The sequence below is a fragment of the Canis lupus genome, chromosome 4 (genome assembly GCF_011100685.1).
Source record: "Canis lupus familiaris isolate Mischka breed German Shepherd chromosome 4, alternate assembly UU_Cfam_GSD_1.0, whole genome shotgun sequence".
Taxonomy (NCBI): domain Eukaryota; kingdom Metazoa; phylum Chordata; class Mammalia; order Carnivora; family Canidae; genus Canis; species Canis lupus.
In genome coordinates, this window is record NC_049225.1 from 371,704 (window position 1) to 389,622 (window position 17,919).

General features: G+C 43.2%; 1 protein-coding gene and 1 pseudogene across 1 annotated transcript; both read left to right on the top strand.

Annotated features, from left to right (window-relative positions):
* The first annotated feature begins 401 nt into the window (after window positions 1-401).
* Window positions 402-3,403, top strand: LOC100685371 (annotated as a pseudogene).
* Window positions 3,404-8,854: 5,451 nt separating this feature from the next.
* On the top strand, window positions 8,855-17,550 carry IFIT2 (interferon induced protein with tetratricopeptide repeats 2). Its single transcript, XM_038533770.1, has 2 exons — window positions 8,855-9,038; window positions 14,247-17,550. Exons 1-2 carry the CDS (start codon window positions 9,034-9,036, stop codon window positions 15,646-15,648), a joined length of 1,407 nt encoding a protein of 468 aa, XP_038389698.1. The 5' UTR covers window positions 8,855-9,033; the 3' UTR covers window positions 15,649-17,550.
* The last annotated feature ends 369 nt before the right edge of the window (window positions 17,551-17,919 follow it).

Genomic DNA, 17,919 nt, shown 5'->3' on the forward strand with positions numbered 1-17,919 from the left:
TTTTGCCACAATTTCCTGCAATTTCTATGTCACATATGTTCCAAACTCTCATGTATAAGTAAAAGTGCTCTGCTGTGATTGTTTAAAATCTTTTCTGTAACTGAAACTTTAAATGGCATCAAAATATTGTTGATTTAATTTGCATTTCTTTGATTAGTGGCCATTTTTTGGTATGTATGTTGGTTAATTTTATACTACCTTCTTATATTAGTATTTTTTGAAACACTAATACTAGAAGAGCCTTCTAGGTATTAAAAGACTACCTTTTGTCATGCTTATAATCTTTTAATTTCTGTTTTCTAGTTTGTCCTTTGATTTTTGTGAATAACATTTGCATGTGGGCTCTTTTTGTCATGTTTCTCTCTCATCTCAGATGTTTGTCTGTCTCTGTAAGGAAACCAATGACTATCTTTGTGACCACTGAGCAAAAGGTGGTGGACCACAGCATCAGGTGGCACCCACACAGGTAGAGAGTGGAAAGTATTCGAGTTGTTCTAGTTCATGAATCTGCCCAAAGAACCAGCTCAGCAAAGGAAGAGATGGTGACCAAAAGGGTGTCCTAGGCCAACGTGAATAAATTAATACTCCATCCCTATGAGAGGACCCCCACGGGACACCTATTCACACAGAGCCCCAAACTATTCCCTTCTTATCTCTTGGTGTCATAAGCCCAGCATTTCCTCTTAGTTTCCCTGAATATTCTGATGGATCAGAAATCCAGGCTTAAACCTTGGTTTCCATGCTTGAGAGAAGAAACAAAAAACAACCTCACTAAATGTTATTACTCAACTACCACACCATTCTCCAACAATTTCTACAGAGAAATTTCCTTCCTTTGCAGTTGGTTCTCCAAGACCTCTCTTCACATTTTTCACTAAGAATGTGGAAGTGGGGTGTCCCTTGGTAATAAATTTCCTCCACTTTTCCTTCTTTCTGGGCCATTCCATCATCTCCATCCATTGGTGGGGGTGGGGAGCTATGACAAAATACCACAGTTTGGGTAGCTTATAAACAACAGAAATTCATTTCCCCATTTCATTCATTTGTGGAGGCTGGAAGAACAAGATCAGAGTGGCAGCACTGTTTGAGCATCCTTCCCAGAAGTGATCATGCCCTAAGCCTGTTGCTTTGTACAACTGCTCATTCACACCCCAAATGTCTGCTTTTCTCCCCCTACAGTGAAATCACCGAACATTCCCTGGAAAATACCTTACAACAATTGAAATGCCATTTTACCTGGAATTTATATGATGAAGAAAGTTCCTTACATGATTTGGAAAACAGTGCATGATCAGGTACAGTTTCTAAACAAAGAGTTCAAAGCAATCATGTACAATCTGTTTTCCTTCATTAAACACCTCAGAGGCCAGAATAAGGCGGCTCTGGAATACTTACAGCAAGCAAAAGAGTTTATCTTACATGGACATGCCAGCCAAGGCATAATCTGAAGTCTGGTCACCTGGGGAAACTATTCCTGGGTCTATTATCACATGGGTAGGCTTCCAGAAAGCACAGGGTTACATTGACAAGGTAGGACATCTTTGCAAGAAGTTTGCAAGCTCCTCTAAAAGCAAATGCCCTGCGACTGACAGAAAAAGGATGGGCACTTTTAAAGTGCGAAGAAAAGTAGTATGAATGAGCTAAGGAGTGTTTGGAGAAGGCTTTGCAAAAGAAACCCACCAATCCAGAATTCTCCCTGGGACTGGCCATCACATTCTATTGTCTGGGTGACAAAGTACCAACAGAGAACACCATTTGCCTTCAGAGGCAGGCCATCCAACTGAATCACGACAACCAGTATATTAAGGTTCTCCTGGCTCTGATGCTCCAGAAGATCCAGAAACAAGCTGAAGGAGATAAGCTAGTGGAAGCAGCCTTGAAGAAAACACTGTGCCCAACAGATGTACTCTGCAGAGCAGCCAAATATTACCAAAATAAAGGTACTCTAGACACGGCTATAGAATTACTTAAGAAGGCTTTAGAATCGGTGCCAAACTATGCCTATTAGATAGGATGCTGCTACAGAGCAAAAATCAGGCAAATACAGAGGTCATGGAGGTACACCACCAAGGAGAATGAGGAAGAGCTGCAAGAGATGACAAGGCAGGCAGTGGATCACTCTAAGAAAGTTGTCAAGATGAATATCAACCTTCCCCATGCCTGCTCAGACCTTGCCTGCCTCTATTTCATAACGGTTCAGTATGATAAGGCACAGTATTACTTCCAGAAATAATTCAGTAAGGATCTGACTCCCACAGAGAAACGAGTTCTCCACCCGTGCCACGGGAACTTCCAGCAGTACCAGTGGCTGCGTGATGACACCACCATCTGCCACTACCTACAGGGCCTAAACATCAACGAGACGATGACTGAGAAGGAAAAGCTGATCATTAACCTCAGAAAAATTGCCCACAAACGACTCTCTGTGAATGTCTCTGATGCTGTGGGTTGGGAACTCTCCAGATTCTCATGAGCTGAATAGAAAGGGGCACTGGTTGGACAGTCTGCCTTCAGGTGCTGGCAGAGTTGTCCCCTCTGCCCAGTGGCTGAGAAAATGACAGAGGGAATGGCGGGCCCACCACCCAAGGAGCAGAAGGCCCTAGAGAAAGCCCATAAGGAGGCCTTGGGGCTTCAGATAGAGAAGAGCCAGAGTGACAATGAGAGAGGGGTAAGGAGACCTGGTGAGATGGTCACCAAGGGAATAGAAACAGGGACACAGAGCAGCTGCAACTCGCAGGAACTGGACCAGATGGCTGACTGAGCCATCCAATAATAGCCAATAATTGCTGTCTCTTTTTCCAGGCTCGCCAAATTCTCTCATCTAGACCTGGAAATGCAGAATCACTTCTCCTCTGTCCTATAGCTATTTTGAGCTCAAGCCCCCTTGAAAGTGAGCACCTGCTCTGGGGCTATGGGACTCTGGTTCAGTCTCTGTTTGCAATACCCAGATCTCACCCAGTGCCTTGCACGTGGCCTGGCACACAGTAGGCACTCGACATTGCCAAGGGAACAAGTGAAGACAACATCGCCGAGGCCTGGTCTTCTTCCTCGCTCCTTGTGCTCTGAAATGAATTCCATACAATTCAAATATGTGAATGTTTAAAAAATAGAAATCACAACATTTCTACAGGAATTCTTGAGAACATTTTTAAAATCACAGGGTCTGGAAGTTTAACATATGAAACAAAACACAAAAGGCAAAAGTATTCAGCAATCCAACCACATTAAAAACACATTTCATAGATGAGAAACCTTCAGAAAGTCCCTGACAGACTTAAAAATACTGTTTCAGCACATTACTGGGGAGAGGATTAACTTCTTTAATGCTGAAACAGTCCTATTCATCAATAAGGAAAAATCAACTCTTTGGACAAATGGGCAAAGGTCAGGAAATTAAAATGGCTTAAACACGTGAAATGATTGTCCATGTCATTCTTGTTAAGAGCAAAGCAAACCAATACTATTAAGAGAGACCATTTCAGGTCAACTAAAGAAACATCTTCTGGAAAGAATGCTAACAAGGATGTGGGGAAACAGGCTTTATCATGCATCACTGTTTAGGTTATAAATCATGCAGATGGAAGGTATTTGTTGATAGCAATTAAGCATTTCATGAATCTCCGCCCCAGCAATTCCACTCATTAATTTATCCTGTATTTGCGTATGCATGCAAAGACATGTATATACTCATGAAGCTTCGTTTATAATAACAAACAACTCAAATGCCCATCACTAGAGACTCATTAATTCAATTTTCCTATTTCAAACACAGAACTGCATGCGACTATCATAAAAAATAATAAGGCAGTTCTAAATGTAAAAACATGGAGCACTATCTCTTCAATACACTAAAAAATTAAAAAAATAAAAGTGCAGAAGAGTGTATACAGCATGCTGATAACATTGTTCAAAGGAAGGAAGGAAGGGTAGGAGGAGGGAAAAAAAGCATATCACATTATGCATAGACTATTTGGGAAAGAATATATTTCCTCTAGGGTAGCCTCCAGGGAAGGAGCAGGTTATCTGAGAGTCTGTATTGGAGGAAGACTTCTATATTTCAATTGTATAGATTTTTTAATTTTTTTAATTTTTAAAAATTTATTATTTATTTTTAAAAAGATTTTATTTATTTATTCATGAGAGACACACAGAGAGAGACAGAGAGAGAGAGAGAGAGGCAGAGACACAGGCAGAGGGAGAAGCAGGCTCCATGCAGGGAGCCTGACATGGGACCAGATCCAGGGTCTCCAAGATCACGCCCTGGGCTGAAGGCGGCGCTAAACTGCTGAGCCACCCGGACTGCCCAATTTTTAAATTTTGAATTTGATACCCAAAGCATATATTAAAAACAAATTCAAAACCAAAGGTAATCGCACTGGAGTGCTGTGACCACTCCAATGGTATCCATTCTGCAACTAGTTCCTGCTGAGTACAAGCCACACTTAGCAACATTTGAGGATCTCTGCACATAACGGACGAGTCTCTGGTTCCCAGGTCTTCATTCATGCCTTCAATTTTACTGCCACCACCCACCCACTCACCCACTCACCCCACCCTGATATACACAGCGTGTCCTCTCACTCTCTTCATCCATCCATAATGAGATCCATCGTAACTAATCCTTCAAAATGTAGCCATGACTTGGACCTTTGCTCTGATGGCTTTTCTCCACCTGTCCCACTCTGCTGTCTCTTTTGCTATCTCATCCATGCTCAGGAATTTACTTTCTGTGCAACAAACTTTTCTTGAACTCCCAAAAGGCATCAAGTAATGTGATGAATGCAAATGCACCAAGATGAAGGGCACACAGCTCTTCAAGATCACACTGCAATGTTGTGCTTTCATCGGCAGCACACACCCTCCAGTTTCCTCATTTCCCAATAAACAAGGAAGAGCTTTATCCTTCCCAGGCACTTGCCAGTGTTGCAGCGTTTTCCCCTCTCTGTCATCAGATGTGTGAAGGTTTAATCTTGCCATCATATCATAAGCTCCAGAAAGTTCACAGTGAGCCTTCCCTGACCTGACATGGAAGGGTGAGTTCACCTGTGTTACTTGGCCTTGTGTGTTATGGGGCAGGGGGCGGTGTCTGCCTGTAGCCCTTTGGTAAATGTGAGAGGAACCCAAAGGAAGGTGCAAAGTCTGGTTGGAAACTGAAGTAGCCACTGCTTTGCTTCCAGAGACCCAGCAGGGCAGCTGGTGAGAGAGGCCAAAAGGCTCCCACTGCTAAGTTTCACAAAGAACCAGAAATTGATAGATGTGCAGAGACACATTTCCACACATCTCCTCTGCTGTCCCTCATACCCTTGTGTGGTCTTTTTCATCCCCCTTTTACTTATCAATGCTTCTGTGATAATCAACCTTCTTTTTTTTAAGATTTTATTTATTTATTCATGAGAGACAGAGAGAGGCAGAGACACAGGCAGAGAGAAAAGCAGGCTCCCTGTGGGGAGCCCGATGTAGGACTCCAGCCCAGGACCCCAGGGTCACACCCTGAGCTGAAGGCAGATGCTCCATCACTGAGCCACCCAAGCACCCCGATTGAATTTTAAAACTCTTTTTATTCTCAGAATCAGACACTAACAAATATTTGAGGCATTCGTTGAAGGCACTGGGACTTTGAATAAATGCTCTCTGCCAAGCGACACGATCAACAAAAGTTCTGTGTGAGCACAGGAGTCTCCAGGGCCCAGAAGGTGAACACAGAACACAGCCCATGGGGGAGGATGGGGGAACAAGAGAGTTAACGTCCCAAAAGCCTCCCAGAGGATGGTACTAGAGGTCTGGAAAATGAGGGCAAGATTCCCATCAGAGAGTAGAATCTGGCTTTAAGAAAGAATCTTCCAGGGATCCCTGGGTGGCGCAGCGGTTTGGCGCCTGCCTTTGGCCCAGGGCGTGATCCTGGAGACCTGGGATCAAATCCCACGTCGGGCTCCCGGTGCATGGAGCCTGCTTCTCCTTCTGCCTGTGTCTCTGCCTCTCTCTCTCTCTCTGTGTGTGACTATCATAAATAAATTTAAAAAAATTAAAAAAAAAAAGAAAAAAAAAGAAAGAATCTTCCAAATGCCTATCCAGTGGACTTTCATCATTACCACTGACTCGAAATCTCTGAGCTTCCTCCATTTTTCTTCAGTTGGGATGTCTATTATGGTTCTTGTGCCCCACCAGAGCACAGGGCATACAAGAGTTATCACATCTAGTCTTTGAGGTTTGTTCCCACCAGACCACAGGAAGTCACACCCTGTCCATTGAGGGGAATGGAGCATCACTAAGAGATTGTGGATATTTAGGGTGTGAAGGGTCCTCTAGCAGGTGTGTATTGAACTAGCCACTCACTCATCTAGGTGGACAAAGCTTTCATCAAACATTCTCTGCAGGGACATTGAACAAAAAAGAGGGCCATTTTCTCCATAAATCTCAAGAAAAACCTATAGAATTTTGTTTTATGGACTTAAAAGAATTTTTACTTACAGTCAAAATATGATGTGGTTTTCAGACTTTATGGCAAGTATTAGAATTATTTGGAAAGTTTACTAACACAGAGATTGCTTGGCCCCACTCCTAGAATTTCTGACTCATTTTACTGAAGATGGAGCCTGAGAATTTGCATTTGTGGCAGGTCCCCAGGTGAAACTGAAATCACCTTTGGTTGATGGCAATGTGGGAACTGGTGGATTATACCACTTTGTAGCTGATGTGGCCACACAATATGGAAATGGCTTTCCTCATTCTGAAAACAGTAGACAAGGACTCTCCTCTAGTCCACACTGAGACAGGGATAGCCCTAGGCCTATATTCTGGGACACAGATACATAAATAGTTGTAAGAACTGGAATAATCAGAACTCTCACTGGGGAAGCTTCATTTTTCTCATAATAGAAATATTACCAGAAGAGACTTGGTTTTCTTTTCCAGTTTCTATTTTTGCATTTACACTACATATACTAACACTCACTCAGCTACCAGAGCAGCTGGTGCGTACTTCTTGTGTGAACGTACACAGGTGCTTGCCATACAGATATCTGAAGAGTAAAACGTGCTTTCCCTGTGCTTCTCCCCTCTGGGTACCTCTATAATAAGATTTAAACATTGCGATCCAATAGTTCACTTGAGTGCAAATTCAAAACAAACAAACAACAAAAAAAATCCCAGTTTTCCTAGTTTCCTTCTGCAGCATTTCTTGTACATCTAACGTACATTTCTTTTTCTTTAAGATTTTATTTATTTATTTGAGAGAGAGCATGAGCAGGGGGAGGGGCAGAGGCAGAGGGACAAGCAGACTTCCCCACTGAACAGGGAGCCTGATGCAGGACTCCATCCCAGGACCCTGAGATTATGACCTGAGCCAAAGGCAGATGCTTATCTGACCATGCTACCCAGGTGCCCCTAACATACATTTCTGTAAATACATACTAGAATTTATAACTCATGAATGACACCTAAAAGTAAGGGTTTCCAATTGGAGTAGGCTTGACTGTGTGTCCCAATAAAAGGGTAGAGGACTGTCAAGAGGAGGAGCTTCTGCTTCCCCCTGCAGCACGCAGACACAACCTGCCATAAATAAGCCTTTCTCCAAGACTGATTTACCTGCTTCAGCTGTATTCAATTGTACCGGAGAATAGGCGTCAGTCATGCTCAGCATAATTTCCTGCGGTCAAAGTCTCCAAGTGTTGTTACCTTTTTTCCTCTTGGGTCTACACACACAGTAATCCCTTTGCAATCAACGGTATGAATAAGGAAAAAGCAAAGAAAATACATTTCCTCCATCATAGCAAACCACTGCGCTGGCAAATGGTGACATAGGAGTGCTGGATACCCACAGGATTTTAAGTGTCGCGGTGTTCAGGAAAGCCCAGGACGTGTACAGGTATTAGAAGGCATTTGGCTTAGGGTTAGTGCTCATGAGGGATGGATGGTGGACCCTGAGAGGAGCTAACATTCCAGAAAAGGCAACATCAAAAGTGTCTCCTCTGAGACACCTGGGAGGCTCAGTTGGTGAACCGTCTGCCTCGGCATGATCCTGGGGTCCTGGGATCCAGCCCCCCACAGGGCTCCCTGCTCAGGGGGGAGCTTGCTTCTCCTTCTGCCTGCTGCTCACCCTGCTTGTGCTCCCACTCTCTCTCTCTCTCTGTTAAATAAATAAATAAATAAATAAATAAATAAATAAATAAATAAATATATATAAATAAAATCTTTTTAAAAATTTCCCTTCTGGCCTCTTTGGTTAATGTTGGTTAATGACTTTAGCTATTAATTATAATAAAAGGTAGCATGCACTTCTTATGTGCCAGGCACTATATTAAGGACATTTCATGCTTTAACCGATTTGATCCTCACACAGCACTATTATGAGTTGGGTAGTAGTAGTGGGATCAGCATTTCACAGGAGGACAGACGAAAGCACGAGAAACATTCAGTAATTTCCAGTGTCACAGCACATACACAGAGCCTGGGTTCAAATCCAGACAGGGCATCAGAGCCCATGGTTCTGATCATGTTTTCATTCATTCAGCCTCTACCTTCTGAATGCCTGTCATGTGCCCCATACTAATGCAGGGACTAGACACTCAGTCCTTAATGAAACAGCCCTCTTCCTTTCAGGGGCCCACAGACCACAGGGTAATAAGGGTGAGCACAGGGAGGATGGGTAAACATTGTGGTAATGAAGCAAGCTGCTTGGTGTTTGGTACCCGCATCCTTCTCCAAGCTGGGCTCCCTTGATGTCAGCTGATCTAGGACATCATTACAGCCTGAAGGAAGAAGTTCTGGCTCACTACAGGGTGGGGGACACAGGGTGCTGGAGGCGGGGCTCTTACTCAAGATTCATTTCCTAGTAGAGCCAGACCAGTTTTACTGTCCAGTTTCAGTTTCTGTTTCCTAAAGTGAACTGCAGGAAAACAAGGAAGAAGCGCCAGGAAGTGCTTGCATATACAGGTTTCCTTAGTGTCTCTCTCGGAGGCAGAGGAGGGAGACTTCTGAAGAGCACCGTAGCCAGAGCCACAGCCTTCCAGCACCGCTAAGAAGCACTCCACAATCATGAGGTAAAAATGCTCCTGCCCTGATTGTGCTGAAAATATCCAGTCTCTTGCTGTGAATGCAAATCCCACATGGCCACCCTCCTAAAGCCTAAGTTCCTGACTTGTTTTGCTTCTGCATTTGTTTGCAGCCTTGTGGTGCTCTAGCTGCAAGGCCTAGTGTTCCTCTTGCCAATGCTGGCTGGCTTATTTCTGAGATTTTTCTGCCCCAACTCTGTCAAGCTTCCTCAGGGTGCCTCACAGGGATGCTGACAGATGAGGTCCAGAGGAAGGAGGGAGGAAGGAGGAGAGAAAGAGAGAGAGGTGCTTCAATCAGGCAGGTGCTTCATTTAAAGATGGGGTGGGGCAGGGAAGACTCTCTTTTGTTTCCTATTTGAAAGGATTAAGTGAGAGGCTTTTAATAAGATTCTTATTTTATTTTAAGATTTTATTTATTTCTTCATGAGAGACACAGAAAGAGAGATGCAGAGACACAGGCAGAGGGAGAAGCAGGCTCCATGCAGGGCATCGGATGGGGGGGAAGGGGTTTTAGCCAAAGGCAGACACTCAACCACTGAGCCACCTAGGCGTCCCAGTAAGATTCTTATTTAATGAAGGATCTGTTTTTAGCAGATATGGTTAAGATGTACTCCAGGCAGCAACCCCAACTCATGCGAAGGTAGATTTCCTTTCATTCATCTTAGATTTGTATTAGGGCTGATAAGATATAGTCATTAATTCAACAGAATATATTTTACCCCCAAATGCTACTGATTGGCCTAAGTCCTTCTCTCTGAAGTATGGATTGGAGGTCAGATGCTTGAAGAAAAGAGCCCCCACCTCTAAAATGCTCTTTTGCACCGATTGCCCTGGGAGGAAGTAGGGTAGGAAGGGAGCTTTCTGTTTTCTCCAATGTGAGGGTGGGATAGCCAGACTAGATGCCTCAGCCTCAGCCTCAGCCCTGGGAGCTCCAGAGTGCAGGGACACCAGCCCCAGCTTTGACTTCCTAAAGGACACATTGCCCTGCTTCTATAAGTTTCCTGATCTCTCTTCTCGAAGTGATACTTTTTCTGCAACTCTGCATGTCTGACAGGAAAGAAAAAGATCTGATGTATTTCCAGATGTCTGTTTCTAGGGTAATTCAGAATATTTAGAAACCTTTTCTAACTTCTTAGAACTTTAGCATAGTCTTCTCTTAGACTCTGTCCCATAATAACACAGACCCATCAGTCTCTCTTCTAATTTTCTTTGATCCCTTAGTAATTAGGTGCTGTTGCCAGGCATTGGCCCTGTGCTCTAAGACAGTGGTTCTCAAATTTGAGCATGCATAAGATCTATCTGGAGGGCTTGCTAAAAACAATTCCTGGACTCAACTCCCCACTTCAGATTCTGATTTGGTAATCCTAGGTTGAGGTGATGTGCCCAAGATTGCGAATCGGAGAAAACCACCAAGGAGCTGTTAGCAAGCTCGAGCTTGGGTCCAAGTATATCTGACACAGAGAGCAGGGACTTGGACCCCGAGGTGAATTACAGCTGGGTCTTATTAGCAAGGTAGAGCTTGGGTCCAAGTATACCCAACACAGCGGAGCAGGGACTTGGACCCCGAGGTGGGTTATAGCTGGGTTTTTATGGGCTGGTCTAGGGGTAAGGTGGGGTTTTGCAGTAAGGGTGGGGGTGTGAGAATCTCCAGTAAAGAGGTCTCACAAGCTCTTGCTTCCTTATTCCGATAAGGGCGTGCTTTGTGGGTTTTTTGTAGCCGGGGTAAGGTAGAGTTCAGTACCTGGTCACAGTGGCCTGGTCACAGTGGCCTGAGATGGCTGCCAAAGCTACAATGGCTGTACTTGTGCCAATGTTAAACTTGAATGGCCCTAATTTTCTCGGCCTCCACAGAGGTCCAAGGATGGGCATTTCTAACAGGCTCTTCGGTGCTAGTACTGCCCTCAGACACTGGTGCAGCATTAGCTCTGAACCTGGTGAACAGTGTCACTGTGACTTTTATGCAGACAAGAAGCAGAGGAAGAAACTGATGTGTGTAAACAGTTGGAACTTCTACAGTCATCAGGAGCATAAGTCTCAGAAGTCTCAGTCCAGGAAGCAAGTGTCTGGAACCAACTTCTGATTTATTCGTGGAAATGAAAGCCCATAATCGCACAGTGAAATTGGATGCTTTGGAATGGATACTCAAAGATTTTACATGTGTGTATAGTAAATGCCTCTATCCTGCAAATGCACAATTGACTATAGGCTTTATATGTTGGAGATAATTTCAACTGTATTCACTCTTTCTGTTTCTCTTATAAAAAATGAAAGTTGCCAGGCACCCAGGGGGACTTAGTCAGTTAAGGATCCCTCTCTTGATTTCTGTGGAGGTCATGATCTCAGGGTCTTGATATTAAGCCCCACATAGGGCTCCATACTCTGCAGGGAGTCTGCTTGAGATTCTCTCTCTTCCATTGCCCCTCTCCTCTCCCTGCTGCACTCACATGCTCATGTGCTTGAGTGTGTGCACTCTCTTTCAAATAAATAAATCTTAAAAAAAATTTTTTTAATTAAAGGAGAGAGTTGCTAAAGAGCTTATGTGCTACGTTTATGTAATCTTATTGGGAAGAAAAATAGATCAGATTGGACATGAAATTTTCAAGGGAAGTCTACTGTCATTAGCATGCCAGATATCACACCAGGTATTCTCCTAGGCTCACAAACACACACACACACACACACACACACACACACACACACACACCACCCATCCCACCGCATATTATATTAAGAGGCTCAGACAACCTGGCTCTCCACTAAGGCCTGTCCAGGACTTCAAGAGGACAGAGGGTCCTTCCCCATGCAGACACTCCTACCCATTCTCCTTCCTCTTTTCTGTTTATTCTACTTGGAGTAGTTAAGTCTCCATCTGACTCAAGTAGCATAAATGAACAGGAACTGACTTAAAGTTCCTGGAATGGCTCAGGACCCACATGCAGAACTGGAGCCCAGGAGGGCCAGAACACGACCATGGAAAGCTTGAGGGACCTAGACTTTGTATCTACTCCATGTGCCTCTAGGTCACCATCTCTCCAGGGCATGCTGCAGATCACATCCCCTTGAGCCCTCCAGCAAGCACAGTATTCTCCCTAACTCCAGACCACTGGCTCCCACCTGCCTCTTGTTTCCATTTCCAGCTTCCACTTGAGTTTGGGTGCCCAGCCCCAATGTAATCATCAACTTGGATGGGAAGGAGAGAGGGAGAGGGTGTAAAAAGTGAGAGATAGGGGGCAGGAAGAATGGGGGAATATAATCTTCCATTTGAAACACTTGACAAGTATTTCAAAGATGGTTTTTGGCACACTGTGTAACTTTCCATGCATCTACTGTTTGTCTATGTCAGAATCTATAATATTTAGAATATTGGCTCCTCATAAAAGGGCTAATTAACACATACTATGAAAAAATATATTTTTAAATGAGAAAAAGCAATGTTTCAGGGATTCTAATACAGAGGCAATGCAGAGAAATGAGAAATGATTTTGGGCAGTTAATGATTTTTAACCTTCTCATCTCTGAAGTTATTCAGGATAGGGTTTCTGTGTGGTGAGTTTTCCTTATTTTACTTTACTTTTATTTTATTTTAATTTTGTTTTAAAGAACCAATACTGAAGGGAATGGAATTCTTCTTAGAAGAGTTGCAAGAGTCCCTTAAGGGAAAAAGAGCATTACCCATAAGAAAAGATGCTAGGTATCTTGTGAACCTCCTCCTGTAACCACACTTCCAATACTGTGAACACAAACCACAGGAGAGGAAAAATAAAATTTCAAAAGATAATTAAAGCCACAAATGCAAAGATTTTAATAGACCAATACAAATGAGAAATGTTAAGATGTCAGTCTAAGAGATAGCAGTGAGGTGGAGGGGAGAAAAAGATTACATTTTATTTCAAGATAAAAGTTTAAAACATGGGATCCCTGGGTGGCTCAGTGGTTTAGCGCCTGCCTTTGGCCCAGGGCACGATCCTGGGGTCCCGGGATCGAGTCCTGCGTCGGGCTCCCGACATGGATGGAGCCTGCTTCTCCCTCTGCCTGTGTTTCTGCCTCTCTCTCTCTCTCTCTGTCTATCATAAATAAATAAATAAATAAATAAATAAATAAACCTTTTAAAAAAAGTTTAAAACATTGCTAACATACATAATACTAAAGTAGTATGATGATGCAAAAGCAGAGGAAATAAGAATTTAGAATTATTGAAATATGATTTAAATAGTTAAAATGGGAAAGTTCAGACAAAATGAGAACAGAGATTGCTGAATTAATAAAAAGACAAGATAAGGGGCACCTGGGTGGCTCAGAGGTTGAGTGTCTGCCTTTGGCTCAGGTCATGATCCTGGGGTTCTGGGATGGAGTCCTGCATCAGGCTCTCCCTATAGGGAGCCTGCTTCTCCCTCTGCCTCTCTCTGTGTCTTTCATGATTAAACAAATAAAATCTTAACAAAACAAAAACAAAACCAAAATTGCCTTAAAAAACAAAAGACAAAACCAATTTGATAAAAAAAAAAAAGTTTGGATGACCAAATAAAATCAGTTAAGGATATAAAACTCAAATAATAAGAAATAGCAATAAGGACAAAAAGGACAAATTAAGGACCAAGAAGCTAAAAATACAAAAGACAATGCATAGGGGTAATGAGATTAAAATCAACCTGGGGAGACATTAACAGAATATACAATTCCAAAGCTAAAATTTTCAAATACAAAAGTAAATGCTAGGTAAGATGAAGAACATAAAGCAATCAAATAGCCTTTCTTCTTAAAAACTGCATCAAGTCAGGGCACCTGCATGGCTTAGTGGATTAGCTTTAGCTTTCCTTTAGCTGCCTTTAGCTGCCTTTAGCTCAGGTCATGATCTCAGGGTCCTGGGATCAAGTTCCATATTGAGCTCCCTGCTCATTGGGCAGTCTGCTGCACCCTCTGCCCCTCCCCCTGCTCCTGCCCTGTTTGTTTCTTTCTCATAAAAACCATGGCCCTTTCCCTAATCCTTCCACTACCCACATCACCTAACCCCTGTGTCCCCGTGCATTTAACGCATACACCAAAATACAGAAACAAAAAGGAAATATTGTTCTTTTTTGATTGGGGTAAAAGCCCTGAGGAAGAGGAGGAGGAGATCTGTACTGCCATGCTTCCCGTTTCTTGTCAGGAGAATCCATGCTGTGTCTCAAAGCATCACCTTTCTGTTTTGCCTTCCAGTGAGAGCACCAGGAAGGCCTTAGAGAGCTGCCTGTGGCAACTGAAATGCCATTTCACCTGGACCTTGGTGGATGGAGGAAAGTCCCTGGATGATTTTGAAGACAAAGTGTGCGATGCAACTGAATTCCAGAACAATGAGTTCAAAGCCACAGTGTTCAACATACTGGCCTACATAAAACACCGCAGAGGCCACAACAAGGCAGCCCTGGAATGCCTCTGGCAGGCAGAGGAGCTGATCCAGCGGGAGCACTCTGATCAAGCAGAGATCCGAAGTCTGGTCACCTGGGGTAACTATGCCTGGGTCTATTATCACCTGGGCAGATTTGCAGATGCTCAGATTTACGTGGACAAGGTAAGACGAGTATGTGAGAAGTCTCACAGCCCCTACAGCTTAGAGAGCCCTGAACTAGACTTCCAGGAGGGGTGGGCCCGGTTACAGTGTGGCAGGAAGCACAACGAGAGGGCCAAGGTGTGCTTTGAGAAGGCTCTGGAAAGGAATCCCAAGAACCCGGAATTCATCTCCGGACTAGCCATTGCGAGCTACCGGCTGGAGACCTGGCCACTGCCTCAGAATCCCATCAACCCTCTGAGGCGGGCCATTCGGCTGAATCCTGACAACCAATATGTGAAAGTCCTTTTGGCTCTGAAACTTCAAAAGATGAAGGAAGAAGGGGAAGGGGAGAGTCTTATTGAGGAAGTGCTGGAGGAAACCTCATGTGCAACAGATGTGCTTTGCGGAGCAGCAAAACTGTATCAAAGAAAAGGAGCACTGGACAAAGCTGTCGAACTGCTAAAAAAGGCTCTAGAAGGCATGCCAAACAATGCCTACCTGCACTGGCATATTGGATGCCTCTATAGGACAAAAGTCCTCGACCTATTGCAGGACACAGGAAAGAATGAAATGTACGGGAAGAGAGAGAAGTTAGAAGAAGCCATGGGACAAGCTGTGTATCATTTAAAGAGAGTGGATGAGGCCAATGCAAACCTATCTTGTGTCTGCTCCTATCTGGCCTGCCTCTATGCCCAAGCAGGTCAGTACGACAAAGCAGAGCACTACTTCCAAAAAGAATTCAGCAAAGAGCTTTCTCCTGGAGCCAAACAAGTGCTCCATCTGCGTTATGGCAACTTCCAGCTGTATGAAATGAAAAGAGAAGACAAGGCCATCCATCATTTCATAGAGGGCATGAAAATAGACCAGAAATCAAAGGAGAAAGAAAAGATGAAAAATAAGCTGCAAAAAATTGCCTGTATCAGGCTTTCTAAAAACAGAACTGATTCCGTGGCCTTGCACCTGTTGGCGTTTCTTCAGGAGCTGAATGGAGAAATGCAGCCAGCAGAGAACTCTGAGAGGCATCTGGACTCTAGAAGCTTCATCCCCCCAGCATCTTTCGCTGAGGAATGAGGAATCATGATATGGTGCCCATGGGATGATGGAGGGGAGGGAACAGAAACCCCTCCGCCAACTGGGTGTTCACGATATTTGACAAGTGGTAATGTGGGGTAGGCATGGGCTGAGCTGCTGGCTATGGGTCTGGACCAGGTTTGTGGAGGAAACTGCTGGGCCAAGTGTTAACATATGAATTGCTCAGGGAGTTCTGACAGGGAGTAGATTGGATGGGGCAGGGCCCCGGGGCTTGGTAAGGGGGCTACTTCCCATTGACGTCTTGGGAGCAATTTGCATTATGACATTCCCTTAGTCATCCTCCGTGGGGTGATGCCCTGGGTTTGTCTCTATGTTTATATAAAGCAGCCAGATCCCTCACATCTGTAACACTGTGGTCCATTTTTGTAATATTTTTCCACCCTTGGAGTCATTTTAGATCTTGTACAGTTTGGCCCTGCATAGACAGTAATGTGCTGTGTCCCTTCAAAGGCTGGAGGACCAAAGCCTCCATAAAGCTAGGAATCTCCTGTCCTTCACTTCTGCATCCTCCCCAGACAGTCCTCAATCTAGACTGTCCTAGAAAGCTTGAGTTCAATTGTCCCATTATGTGAGATGGGAACGTAGTTTGAAAAAAAGAGAGCAGAGAACAGGCTGAATTAGAAGGAACATATCCAAGACAAGCAATGGGGTTAGGCAATCAGGGTTCAAGAGTTTCAGGAGGCACATGGGTAGATTTTGCCTCCATCCTGCCCTCCCTATGTTACAACAAATGAATAAAAAGGGAGATTCTGTACAACATGCCAGAAAGTAAAATAATACATTTATTTAAAACGTCTGGAAAAATAAATGTCACGCCAGTAGGGATGGGGATTGAGTAGACAAAAGAGAGAAACAGAGAAGAATGCTGGTTTGTTCTTAAAGACTGTAAATCATACGGAGAAAAATTTCACTTTCTTGGCCACTGTTAGGAAAATTTCCTTGTAAGCTGAAGACTTGCTTTGTTCAAACATGCTTGGCTGAGCCCAGGTCCAAGGTGATAGGAAAGCAGCAGAACAGAAGGCTCATTTGGATGCCAAGGACCTAGTGAAAGACCTTGTAAAGTGACATCACTAATGGAGAGTTTTCTCCTCCAATTAGACGTGTTATATATTAGGTGATAACAAAACTTTTTGCCCTGAAAATCTTCAAGGAAACCACAAAATTCATGGTTTGTTTGGGGTGATTGGGGTTTTCTGGGTGAATACTGAATGGCCAATGATATCAGTTTTAGTGTGAATCAAAACAGAGCTGACCCAGCACAAGACCCTCAGTCACCCTCTGGGTTGCAAAATATTTGCCTATTCACATTATTTTAAATTTAAATAGTGATTACCAGGGGCTGAGGGTTGGGAAATAGGAGACATGTCTTTTAAGGGTAAAAACTTACAAATAATAAATAAGTCCTGAAGATCTAATGTATAGTATAACAACAATGTGGTATTATAATCATCAAGATCTAATGTATAGTAGACAACAACATTGTATTATAATCATCATACTTGCCAAGTTAGGGCAAGATCTTGATTATTCACACCACAGCAAAGAAATGATAAATATATGACACAATAGAGGTGATAACTATCACTACAGTCATATTACAATATATAAATGTATCAGATGAACCTTAAATTTGCGCAGTATTATATGTAAAATGTATTTCAATGAAATTAAGTATATATTAACATTTTTATTAAGCAGTTAAAACATATAAACTTCGGGATTTTTTTAAATTAAAAATTCAACTACTGTAATGGTTTTCATGTTGTTTTCTGTATTAAAAATCATGTTGTGTACACCGAGATCACCAGTACGCATAGTATGGATTCCTGAAAAAATCTATAGATTTAATTAATAAATAACTTAGAGGTGATGGAACATAAAGGAGTGTTCTGGGTTTTTGGGCTTTTTTTTTTTTTTTTTTTTGAAATTTTACTGTACCATAAATCTTCTAAATCCAGATACTGATTAGTGAAATATTATACTGCTTGTGAACTGGCTCCACATAACCTGGACTGGTCTAACATTATAAGCACTGAATAGAACAGACTTTTTTTTCCCCTAAGCCTTAAGAATCCAGGATTTCAGCTTACACCCTGACACCCACCACCATCCACCCTCACGCACACAAGTCCCCTGCCCCACACTCTGACAGTGGGTGGACTGGTTCTCTTCTGTTATAGCTTATTAACAGCATGTGCTTCCATCTGCCTTCTATCTCCTCTTCTGGCCTCCATTATGAGAAATGAAGTA